This window comes from Salmo salar, chromosome 15 (genome assembly GCF_965601325.2).
Source record: "Salmo salar chromosome 15, fSalSal1, whole genome shotgun sequence".
NCBI lineage: Eukaryota > Metazoa > Chordata > Actinopteri > Salmoniformes > Salmonidae > Salmo > Salmo salar.
The window spans coordinates 31,758,847-31,772,406 of NC_138305.1; the positions used below are offsets into that span (position 1 = coordinate 31,758,847).

General features: G+C 43.5%; 1 protein-coding gene across 1 annotated transcript in view; it reads right to left on the minus strand.

Moving 5' to 3' along the window:
* Nucleotides 1-13,560, minus strand: part of LOC106571163 (glutamate receptor ionotropic, kainate 2) — a 170,331-nt gene that overhangs the window by 18,820 nt on the left and 137,951 nt on the right. The window contains exons 14-15 of the mRNA XM_045695592.2: nucleotides 2,657-2,775; nucleotides 335-552 (exon numbers count right to left, since the gene is read on the minus strand). Of these exons, the coding sequence (XP_045551548.1) occupies nucleotides 335-552; nucleotides 2,657-2,775 (337 nt within the window). The remainder of the gene's footprint in view (nucleotides 1-334; nucleotides 553-2,656; nucleotides 2,776-13,560) is intronic.

The following is a 13,560-nucleotide window of genomic DNA, read 5'->3' on the forward strand; positions in this document are numbered from 1 at the left end:
TGATTCTACTAAATGGCTCCTCATCAGAACCTTAACCCGCTGAATCAGGTGTGTTACATTTGAGTTGGAGCAGATGCCTTTTTCCACAGCAGACACCTATTAAAATGACTAGCACTTTCCATGTCAATGTGACCTTGTAAAATAAAGTGTTACCATGCTTGATTTAACGGCATTGCAAGAAGTACGATGTAAAGAACAACAAAATAACTTGTGTGAAAAATATCAATATTTTCAACAGCATAAGAAAATACAGTTTGGACTGGTTTCTCCACAACCACAACGCCTCAGAAGACAACTTGTCGCGGACAGCCCAATGGTTCGCCCAGCTAGCTACCTTAAAGAAGGTCATGGTTGATCCGTCCTCCACCACTCCGTACAGGATCTTGGTCTGTTTGGCCAGGTCATCGGCTGAGTCGATGGGCGACTCCATGCGCTCCACGGTGAGGAAGGCAGCCAGGTTGGCCGTGTAGGAGGAGATGATGATCAGGGTGAAGAACCACCAGATGCCTCCCACAATCCTGGTGGACAGGGCCTTGGGCATGAGCTCTGAGCCTGGGTTAGAACGGGAGGAAAGGTGGGTAGGAAGTGGAGAAAGATAAACAGACTTCCAGAAGATGCAGCTGAGAGAAGATAGTATCTCTATGGAGAAGATATCCACACACTGTAGTGGGTAGCATCTACAAAGTTCTATGGGAGTTGTTTGGGGTGTATATTGTGCACTGTGGATCATCCGGAAGTAGGCCGAATACAGGCACCTGAGACAGTCCGTCTGAGACCAAGAATGGTTGATAGGTGTTATACTAAAGCTGGTACTTGGGAATTAAGGGTCTGGTTTCCCAGACCAGATTAAGCCTACTCCTGGACTAAAAAAGCATGTTGAATGAAGAATATCCATTGACAGAGAATTTTGGTTCTAAAATAGGCTTCACCTGGTCCAGGAAAGATGTACTCATTCAACTTACCGTCCGTTATCACAAATGAGTCACATCTTTGAACTTACATGTTAACATTTTACAATAAGCAACTTTTGTGGAAACAGACAACCTGGTTGGGTCTGACTGTCATGTACCCAAGATAACCTCACATCCTGACTCCATGTCCCACTACTCTCTGGGTGCTGATTGGCTGTGGGCAAAGGGAGAGTACTCTGTGTAGTGGCACATGACACCAACCTGGCATTGTATTTTGGGGGGAGGGGATCAGCATCAACATTGCAAATAGATAGCGGCTTCTATTAACGCAATTTTCTACATAATTTCCAATCCCCCATATATATTTTTTTATATACACACTACCGGTCAAAAGTTTTAGAACACCTACTCATTCAAGGCTTTTTCTATTTTTAAGATGTTTTACATTGTAGAACAGTAGTGAAGACATCAAAACTATGAAATAACACATATGGAATCATGTAGTAACCAAACAAGTGTTAAACAAATCAAAATATATTTCATATTTGAGATTCTTCAAAGTAGCCACCCTTTGTATTGATGACAGCTTTGCACACAATTGGCATTCTCTCAACCAGCTTCATGAAGAATGCTTTTCCCACAGTCTTGAAGGAGTTCCCACATAGGCTGAGCACTTGTTGGCTGCTTTTCCTTCACTCTGAGGTCCAACTCATCCCAAACCATCTCAATTGGGTTGAGGTCGGGTGATTGTGGAGGCCAGGTCATCTGATGCAGTACTCCATCACTCTCCTTCTTGGTCAAATAGCCCTTACACAGCCTGAAGGTGTGTTTTGGGTCATTGTCCTGTTGAAAAACAAATGATAGTCCCACTAAACACAAGCCAGATGGGGTGGCGTATCGCTGCAGAATACTGCAGTAGCCATGCTGGTAAAGTGTGCCTTGAATTCTAAATAAATCACAGACAGTGTCTGTAATTGGTGTGCTTTGCTGGTGACACTGTCTGTGATTTATTTAGAATTCAAGGCACACTTTACCAGCATGGCTACTGCAGTATTCTGCAGCGATACGCCACCACATCTGGCTTGTACTTAGTGAGACTATCATTTGTTTTTCAACTATCATTTTCCTTTATTATTTTCCCCTAACCCTACCACCCCTCCCCTAATTGGAGTAAACTAATGGACAACAACACTTAGACTTCTACTTCCAGCTTATACATACTATATATATTTTAGGTACACAGTATATTTTACATTAGTTATCTTTTGTTTGTTTTTAGGCCAATCCTTCATATCCTTCATATTATTATTATTTGTCCCACTTTAATTGACCTGCATCTTTTAAGGCTAAACTAAGCCTTTTATAAGCCCTTTATAAAGCATGTATAGATGCTTCGTAACTCTTTTTTTCTTTCCACCTACACTATTAAGAAAAAACTGTTCCAAAATTGTTCTTCGGCTGTCCCCATATGAGAACCATTTTTGGCTCCAGGTAGAACCCTTTTGAGTTCCATGTAGAACCCTCTGTGGAAAGGGTTCTACCTGGAACCAAAAAGGGTTCACCTATGTAAACAGTCAAAGAATCCTTTTCGGTTTTCGATAGCACTTTTTTTTCTAAGAGTGTAGCAGCACACACCCAGAGACCCCTGTGTGTAGCCCGGAGCCTGGCCTAAAACCTTGGCCCTTGGCCCCCAGAGAGAGTAGGACACAGAGATAGCCACAGCACCAGCAGGCTGAGGCAACTACCTTGCTGCATGAGAGCCCCGACGCCGAACCAGAAACTATTGAGCAGTGTAAAATTGTTTTCCACCACGTCCGAGTCTGGGTTGCACGGATGGGGGTTGTACCACTCGTATGGGCTGAACCTGTGGTTGGAGGGAACACACAGACAGTTCAGTCAAACAGAATAACATTTGTGGCCTCTACAATCTCTTCTCTATCCAGTTAATCACACCAAATTCCTTTACTTAAAAAAAAGAACATCGCTTGAGGTCGATTTCCTAAAAATAGATACATGTATATGCAGAGTCAAATTCCTGTTAGGCTGAGAGAGGATCTCATGTCAGATGATTTGGAACTAATATGGCTACAGGTTCATCTACCTCACCTAAAGCCTATTCTTGTAGGACATTTCTATAGACCAACAAGTGCTAAAAGTCAGTATTTGGACTATATTGTATGTGTGAAATGTTGGATAATGTAAGTGATATCAACAGAGTTGATGACTGGTTGTCATCAAGCTGCCTACTGAAAAAGAAGCTCCAAGCTGTAACCAGTGCCTGCAATCTGGTTCAAGTTATCAATCAACCTACCTGGGTATTTACAAACAAAACAGGAACTTATCCACACCCGTATCCACATGCGCCAATCAAGAAACGGACTGTTAGAACTGCGAAATCCCCATGGATAGATGAGGAAATGAAAAACGATATGGCTGAGAGGGATGAGACAAAGGGAATAGCAAAAAAGTCTGACAACACAGCAGACTGGCAAACGTACTGTCAACTGAGAAATCAAGTAAATAAACTAAACAAAAGGAAGAAGAAATTTACTATGGAACAAGGATAAATTATATAAAGAATGATAATAAACAGCTCTGCAGTACTTTAAATGAAATTCTAGGCAAAAAAAGCTAACTTGGTTCCATCCTTCATTGAGGCAGATGGCTTGTTCGTAACTAAACCCTTTGATATTGTCAACCACTTTAGTAACTTTTTTGTTGATAAGATTAGCGAACTTAGGCATGACATGCAAACAACAAATGCTGAGCCTTCATAGTCATACATAATGGACTAAATAATGAAAGACAAGCACTGTAGTTTTGAGTTCCACAAAGGGGGTGTGGAAGAGGTGATATTTTTTTGCAATCTATAAATAAGGCCTAACCACCTGGTACCGACAACCTGGATGGTAAATTGCGGAGGTTGGTAGTGGAATACATTGTGACTCCTGTTTGACACATCTTCAATTTAAGCCTAGAATACCCAAGAGTAGCAGAGCACCCTTTAATGGTTCAAACAGCTGACCAATCAGCCTGTTGAAAGTGCTTAGCAAACTTTTAGAAGAAAATGTGTTTGATCAAATACAAAGTTATTTTACAGAAATCAAATGAACAACAGAGTTTCAGCATGCTTATAGGGAAGGGCACTCAACATGCTCGGCTCTGACACAAATAAGAGATGATTGGCTGAAAGAAATTGATAGAAACTGTCTCTGCCTAGCTTCTGTCTCTGCCTCCCCTGTCTCCACTGGGATTCTCTTACTCTGACCCTATTTCGGGGGCTGAGTCACTGGCTTACTAGTAATCCTCCATGCCATCCCTAGGAGGGGTGCGTCATTTGAGTGGGTTGAGTCACTGATGTGATCTTCCTGTCCAGTTTTGCGCCCCCTCTGGCTTGTGCGGTGGAGGAGATCTTTGTGGGCAATACTCAGCCTTGTCTCAGGGTAGTACGTTGGTGGTCTGTTGATATCCCTCTAGTGGTGTGGGGGCTGTGCTTTGGCAAAGTGGGTGGGGTTATATCCTGCCTGGTTGGCACTGTCCGGGGCTATCATCGGACTGGGCCACAGTGTCCCTTGACCCTCCCCCGTCTCAGCCTCCAGTATCTATGCTGCAATAGTCTATGTGCCGGGGGGCTAGGGTCAGTCTGTTATATCTCGTGTAATTCTCCTGTCTTATCTGGTGTCCTGTGTGAATTTAAGTATGCTCTCTCTAATTCTCTCTCTCTTCCTCTCTCCCTCCCGGAGGACCTGAGTATCTGGACCATGCCTCAGGACTACCTGGCCTGATGACTCCTGGCTGTCCCCAGTGCACCTGGTCAACTATTCTGCCTGCGGCTAGGGAACGCTGACCTGTTCACCGGACATGCTACCATGTCCCGGACCTGCTGTTTTTGACTCTCTTTCTCTACCGCACCTGCTGTCTCGACCTCTGAATGCTCGGCTATGAAAAGCCAACTTCCATTTACTCCTGAAGTGCTGACCTGTTGCACCCTCTACAACCTCTGTGATTATTATTTGTCCCTGCTGGTTGTCTATGAAAGTTTGAACATCTTGAAGAACAAACATGTACTCTTATAATCTCCATCTGGCACAGCCTGAAGAGGACTGGCCACCCCTCAAAACCTAGATGTCTTCCTAGGTTCCTGCCTTTCTAGGGAGTTTTTCCTAGTCACCGTGCTTCTACATCTGTCTTGCTTGTTGTTTGGGGTTTTAGGCTGGGTCTCTGTATAGCACTTTGTGACAATTCATTTGATTGTGGGAGCTGTTTTGTTAGACTTCAGTGCAGCTTTTGATGTCATTGATCATAACCTATTGCTGAAAAAATGTAGGTGTTATGGATTTGCATCCTCTGCCTTATTATGGATTGACAGTTAGCTATCTAATAGAACACAGAGGGTTTTCGTTAATGGAAGCCTCTCTCATGAAAATTCAATTGAGTGTGGTGTACCTCAGGGCAGCCGGCTAGGGCCATTATTGTTTTCTAATTTTACAAATGCCCTTCCACTGACCTTGAATAAAGCCTGTGTCTCTATGTACGCGGATGACAGTATACACGTCAGCTGCAACAGTAAAATAAATAACTTAGAGACTTAACATAGAATAGGTAACTAGCAATAGGCTGGTGCAAAACATGTAAATAACTGAAAGCATAATGTTTTAGACAAATCACTTGCTCAACGCTAAACCTCGTTTAGAGCTATTATTGATTAATGTGGCTATTGAGCAAGTTTAGGAGACTAAACTGCTGGGTGTCACCCTAGATAGCAAGCTGTCATGGTCAAAACATATAGACTCAATGGTTACTAAAATGGGAAGAAGTCTGTCCATGATAAGGAGTTGCTCTGTCTTCTTGACAGTCCTACAGGTCCTAGTTTTGTCACACCTGGACTAATTCCCAGCTGTGTGGTCATGTGCGGCAAAGAAGGACATACTGTAGGTAAATTGCAGTTGGTCCAGAACAAAGCAGCACGTATTGCACTTAGATGTACACAGAGAGAAAGTGTCAGTAACATTCATGTCAGTCTCTCCTGGCTCAAAGTTGGTCTTTGTGCGAGGTATTGATGTGTTGAAGGTACCCAACTGTCTGGTCAATCTAGTTGGCACACAGTTCGGACACAACACAAGACATGAAACCGGAGGTCTCTTCACAGCCCCCAGTTGCAGAACAGATGCTGGGAAATGCGCAGTATAAAATAGAGCTATGACTACATGGAACTCTCTGCCACCCCAGGTAACTCAAGCTAGCAATGAAACCAGCTTCAAAAACAGGGAAAAGACCACCTTACTGCACAAAGTGGACTGTGACACAGCCATTGTATATATCTTGTATTGTAATTTGCAATGTACTATGTATTCGACCTAGATATTGTGTGTACTGATATGTAGGCTATGTGTGACGTTTTAAATGTATGTATTTCAGTCCATGACTAATAATGTTCTGTACTATGTATCCTGTCATGTTTCATGTGGACCACAGGAAGAGTAGCTGATGCTTTTGCTGAGGCTAATGGGGATCCTAATAAATACCAAATAAATACCAAATACCTGTGTTGTAGTACTCGACCACATATTGAGTGTCTCTGTCTTGTCTCTGATAAACACTGCTCAAAAAAATAAAGGGAACACTAAAATAACACATCCTAGATCTGAATTAATGAAATAATCTTATTAAATACTTTTTTCTTTACATAGTTGAATGTGCTGACAACAAAATCACACAAAAATAATCAATGGAAATCCAATTTATCAACCCATGGAGGTCTGGATTTGGAGTCACACTCAAAATTAAAGTGGAAAACCACACTACAGGCTGATCCAACTTTGATGTAATGTCCTTAAAACAAGTCAAAATGAGGCTCAGTAGTGTGTGTGGCCTCCACGTGCCTGTATGACCTCCCTACAACGCCTGGGCATGCTCCTGATGAGGTGGCGGATGGTCTCCTGAGGGATCTCCTCCCAGTCCTGGACTAAAGCATCCGCCAACTCCTGGACAGTCTGTGGTGCAACGTGGCGTTGGTGGATGGAGCGAGACATGATGTCCCAGATGTGCTCAATTGGATTCAGGTCTGGGGAACGGGCGGGCCAGTCCATAGCATCAATGCCTTCCTCTTGCAGGAACTGCTGACACACTCCAGCCACATGAGGTCTAGCATTGTCTTGCAATAGGAGGAACCCAGGGCCAACCGCACCAGCATATGGTCTCACAAGGGGTCTGAGGATCTCATCTCGGTACCTAATGGCAGTCAGGCTACCTCTGGCGAGCACATGGAGGGCTGTGCGGCCCCCCAAAGAAATGCCACCCCACACCATGACTGACCCACCGCCAAACCGGTCATGCTGGAGGATGTTGCAGGCAGCAGAACGTTCTCCACGGCGTCTCCAGACTGTCACATGTGCTCAGTGTGAACCTGCTTTCATCTGTGAAGAGCACAGGGCGCCAGTGGCGAATTTGCCAATCTTGGTGTTCTCTGGCAAATGCCAAACGTCCTGCACGGTGTTGGGCTGTAAGCACAACCCCCACCTGTGGACGTCGGGCCCTCATACCACCCTCATGGAGTCCGTTTCTGACCGTTTGAGCAGACACGTGCACATTTGTGGCCTGCTGGAGGTAATTTTGCAGGGCTCTGGCAGTGCTTCTACTGCTCCTCCTTGCACAAAGGCGGAGGTAGCGGTCCTGCTGCTGGGTTGTTGCCCTCCTACGGCCTCCTCCACGTCTCCTGATGTACTGGCCTGTCTCCTGGTAGCGCCTCCATGCTCTGGACACTACGCTGACAGACACAGCAAACCTTCTTGCCACAGCTCGCATTGATGTGCCATCCTGGATGAGCAGCACTACCTGAGCCACTTGTGTGGGTTGTAGACGCCGTCTCATGCAACCACTAGAGTGAAAGCACCGCCAGCATTCAAAAGTGACCAAAACATCAGCCAGGAAGCAGGAACTGAGAAGTGGTCTGTGGTTACCACCTGCAGAACCACTCCTTTATTGGGGGTGTCTTGCTAATTGCCTATAATTTCCACCTGTTGTCTATTCCATTTGCACAACAGCATGTGAAATTTATTGTCAATCAGTGTTGCTTCCTAAGTGGACAGTTTGATTTCACAGAAGTGTGATTGACTTGGAGTTACATTGTGTTGTTTAAGTGTTCCCTTTATTTTTTTTAGCAGTATATTTGTACTTGGTCTTGACTCGGTCTCGGACAGTGAGGACACCTAATTTCTTGCTGAGACCAGCCGAGACGAGCGGAGTAAAAAACTCATAATTATCAGCTTCCATTCAGGCACCGCATAAAATCGCTTTGCCAGGCCAAGTATAAATAAATATATACACTGCTTTATGTATAGGCTTTCAGTGGTGAACCTTTAGGCCTTCAGTGGAGAACCTATAGGCTTTCAGTGGTGAACCTTTAGGCCTTCAGTGGAGAACCTATAGGCCTTCAGTGGAGAACCTATAGGCCTTCAGTGGTGAACCTATAGGCCTTCAGTGGTGAACATATAGGCCTTCAGTGGTGAACCTACTGTATAGGCCTTCAGTGGAGAACCTATAGGCCTTCAGTGGAGAACCTATAGGCCTTCAGTGGTGAACCTATAGGCCTTCAGTGGTGAACCTACTGTATAGGCCTTCAGTGGAGAACCTATAGGCCTTCAGTGGAGAACCTACTGTATAGGCCTTCAGTGGAGAACCTATAGGCCTTCAGTGGAGAACCTATAGGCCTTCAGTGGTGAACCTATAGGCCTTCAGTGGAGAACCTACTGTATAGGCCTTCAGTGGTGAACCTATAGGCCTTCAGTGGTGAACCTATAGGCCTTCAGTGGTGAACCTATAGGCCTTCAGTGGGGAACCTATAGGCCTTCAGTGGTGAACCTATAGGCCTTCAGTGGTGAACCTATAGGCCTTCAGTGGTGAACCTATAGGCCTTCAGTGGAGAACCTATAGGCCGTCAGTGGTGAACCTATAGGCCTTCAGTGGAGAACCTATAGGCCTTCAGTGGTGAACCTATAGGCCTTCAGTGGAAAACCTATAGGCCTTCAGTGTGTGACAGGTTAGTACAATGGTGAACCTACTGTATAGGCCTTCAGTGGTGAACCTATAGGCCTTCAGTGGTGAACCTACTGTATAGGCCTTCAGTGGAGAACCTATAGGCCTTCAGTGGAGAACCTACTGTATAGGCCTTCAGTGGTGAACCTATAGGCCTTCAGTGGTGAACCTATAGGCCTTCAGTGGTGAACCTATAGGCCTTCAGTGGGGAACCTATAGGCCTTCAGTGGTGAACCTATAGGCCTTCAGTGGTGAACCTATAGGCCTTCAGTGGAAAACCTATAGGCCTTCAGTGTGTGACAGGTTAGTACAATGGTGAACCTAATATATAGGCCTTCAGTGGTGAACCTATAGGCCTTCAGTGGTGAACCTAGTGTGTGACAGGTTCATGATTCTGAAAAGACAGCAACGGTAATACCAGCACACTCATGTAGGAGGGAGCACTTTTTGAAAAACACAAAGGGTCAGTGGTGCAGTCGAGGGTTTACGCGGGTATAAGCGGTATACCCACTTTCTTTTCAGTGGGCATTGCTTATACTCACTTTTTAATCCCTACTTATGCATATCAAAGTAGTGTAGTGGAGGTATACGACTTATAAATTATGTAGTACAATAAATCAATCATGCACAAAGTAGCCTACACAATTGCAAAGCATGTGAAATATATTCACATGTGCGCTGCACACATAGCCTAGTTTCAGCAGAATTTAATCTGCAGGCAGTAAGTGTGCAGCTCTCAACTTGTTTTGTCATGGAGCAGCTCACAGAAGAATGACATCGGTATCTGGTAGGGTAGGAAAGATGTTTCAACAGTAAATGCTAACTAAGCCAACAATGGGCATGCAAACCAGATATTGAAATAGTCAGAAGTGTTGGTTAGTAGGCTATTTGTGATGTGCAATTGTCATGTGCTGTTTGCATCAGGGGCGTAGACATGGATGGGCATGGGTGGACAGAGGCCCACCCACTGGGGAGCCAGGCTCTCACATGCCCACCCAATCAGATTGATGTGGTTTAAGCATTGTTGTGGACTTAGACCATCACATTTGTCAGTGGTGAACCTTTAAAAGAAAAAAGGTATGATTTTGAGAGTGAAAATCTGAATAATCTATAGGAGAAAAAAAACAAGAAAAAAGGCTTTTTCACACAGGGTGCCTTTCCTTCGCTGGGCGGGCCGTTTGAGAACTTTGTGGCAAAATTAGAGTATACACACTTCTGCTGGCACCACTACACCCCTGCATAGAGCCGATGGAAAGAGAGCAGTCACACACAGCATGATGTTAAAGGATAAGCAGTCCATAAACTCTGACATAATAAGCCAGTAGGTCCCAACCATAAGAATACAAAAACACAACCACTAAGCATTTCCCAATCTAAATGTACATCTAAGCATTTCCCAATCTAAATGTACATCTAAGCATTTCCCAATCTAAATGTACATCTAAGCATTTCCCAATCTAAATGTACATCTAAGCATTTCCCAATCTAAATGTACATCTAAGTATTTCCCAATCTAAATGTACATCTAAGTATTTCCCAATCTAAATGTACATCTAAGTATTTCCCAATCTAAATGTACATCTAAGTATTTCCCAATCTAAATGTACATCTAAGTATTTCCCAATCTAAATGTACATCTAAGCATTTCCCAATCTAAATGTACATCTAAGTATTTCCCAATCTAAATGTACATCTAAGCATTTCCCAATCTAAATGTACATCTAAGCATTTCCCAATCTAAATGTACATCTAAGTATTTCCCAATCTAAATGTACATCTAAGCATTTCCCAATCTAAATGTACATCTAAGCATTTCCCAATCTAAATGTACATCTAAGCATTTCCCAATCTAAATGTACATCTAAGCATTTCCCAATCTAAATGTACATCTAAGCATTTCCCAATCTAAATGTACATCTAAGTATTTCCCAATCTAAATGTACATCTAAGTATTTCCCAATCTAAATGTACATCTAAGTATTTCCCAATCTAAATGTACATCTAAGTATTTCCCAATCTAAATGTACATGTAAGTATTTCCCAATCTAAATGTACATCTAAGTATTTCCCAATCTAAATGTACATCTAAGTATTTCCCAATCTAAATTTACACCCATTGCAAAAAATATTTCACATTTAATTAGCACACAAACTAACTGGTGACCTAAAGTTTAAAGTGGAACTGACAGCGTTTTAACTACTTTGCAGATATGAAACAAACAGACAATCATAATCTCAGTCATAAATATCAAATTTCCAGTTTATGCTACAAAACCAACTCTATAAGAGGTTTTAAAAATAGGTTATATTTGGCTCAAAGTTCCATGACGTACACTAAGTTATTTTTGGTAGAATAGATGGATGCAGTTCAATGCATGATTCATATAATTCACCACTACATTTCTTGGTAGTCCAAAAACTATTGCTATCAGGTTGTAAATAACAGCTGCCCTGGTACATAGTTTGCTTCCTCCATTCGGGATACACTGTTTCAGATTCAATGACTCAATATTCTGGACAAAAACAAACGAATGTAACTAAGGCTGGGAATGTCAATACAATCAAACTATCAAGGGCAATGATCACAAATCACTCATAATGTGGCTAATAGGCTAGTGTAACTATTTATGTAGCAAGCTAAAAACACAGAGCCTAACATTAGCTAGATAGCTAGCTTCTTGGAGGATGTCATGTCATCCCATTGGAGGAGTGGGTGAGTGACTGAGTTTTTCCCCTCATATCGTTTTTTGGTGGCTATACACAGCTAGAGATGCAGGCGTCATTGGGTTAGCTACAAAGAACTTAAACGACTCTTATGCAGTTAGCATATCTCCTGCATTCACAAATTCACTCTGGCTATTTACTCCGATTTCAGAGCACTCTCGTCTGAGTGTGCCAAAGTGAAGAACAACTGATGAATTTACGAACGCGCAACACCTGCTGAATATGACTGGTGTCAGTAAACGCAGGCAAAGAAAATAATAGTTAGTCACAAAGCTCTAGATAACATGTAAACATCCTAACCAGCTCTGCTAGGGTGAGTAGGGCATTTTCCGGTCACAACTTGCAGACTTGTTTACGTGCTGCTGTGCGTTTTGTTGCTCACCTTTGCTACCTGACAACTTTACGGTTTTTACTTTTTAATTACCATTTATATTCTTTGTGTTTCCCTCGCTCAACTTTTTTCATTCAACTTTTTCACTCTGGACGCTTTATCTGGATGTGGTTCGTCAGGAACTCCAGCCGAAGCTAAGTAGTAACATTAACATGATGCCTTCTAATTGCAGTCGCTGTACTCATAATATACAGGAGAACAATCGTCTTACGGCGAGGATAGCTTCAGACGCAATCGTTAGGCAAGGGTAATTTCAGTATAGGAAAGGATGAAACAGCATCTGTACCACCAGTAAGTACAGATAGTAGTATAAATCCTCTCGCACAGTCCCCACAGCCGGACAACTTTCTCATGGCTTCTGGAGGGAAATGCTGTAGGAATGCTCAACCAGTGTCGCTCATTCAGCCGACAGAAACTTTCAACCGGTTCTCCCCATTAAGCAGCGAGTCGGAGTCAGAGGCCGAGCCTTCTCTGGTCTCTACTCCTCCCGTTACGGGGTCTGAGACACTGAAGCCTCCCACCATTAGCTCTGACAAATTGAAAACCCTAGTCATTGGCGACTCCATTACCCGCAATATTAGACTCAAAATGAATTATCCAGCGATCATACACTGTTTACCAGCGGGCAGGGCTACCGACGTAAAGGCTAATCTGAAGATGGTGCTGGCTAAAGCTAAAACTGGCGAGTGTAGAGAGTATAGGAATATTGTTATCCATGTCGACACCAACGATGTTAGGATGAAACAGTCAGAGGTCACCAAGCGCAACATAGCTTCAGCGTGTAAATCAGCTAGAAAGATGTGTCGGCATTGAGTAATTGTCTCTGGCCCCCTCCCAGTTAGGGGGAGTGATGAGCTCTACAGCAGTCTCAAAACTTGAAAACAGTTTTCTGCCCCTCCCAAAAGATAGAATTTGTAGATAATTGTCCCTCTTTCTGGGACTCACCCACAAACAGGACCAAGCCTGGCCTGGTGAGGAGTGACGGACTCCATCCTAGCTGGAGGGGTGCTCTCATCTTATCTACGAACATAGACAGGGCTCTAACTCCCCTAGCTCCACAATAAGATAGGGTGCAGGCCAGGCAGCAGGCTGTTAGCCAGCCTGCCAGCTTAGTGGAGTCTGCCACTAGCACAGTCAGTATAGTCAGCTCAGCTATCCCCATCCCCACAGACCGTGTCTGTGCCTCGACCTAGGTTGGGCAAAACTAAACATGGCGGTGTTCTTAGCAATCTCACTGGAATAAAGACCTCCTCCATTCCTGCCATTATTGAAAGAGATTGTGATACCTCACATCTCAAAATAGCACTACTTAATGTTAGATCCCTCACTTCCAAGGCAGTTATAGTCAATGAACTAATCACTGATCATAATCTTGATGTGATTGGCCTGACTAAAACATGGTTAAGCCTGATGAATTTACTGTGTTAAATGAGGCCTCACCTCCTGGTTACACTCCGCAAAGGCGGAGGTGTTGCTAACATTTATGATAGCAAATTTCAA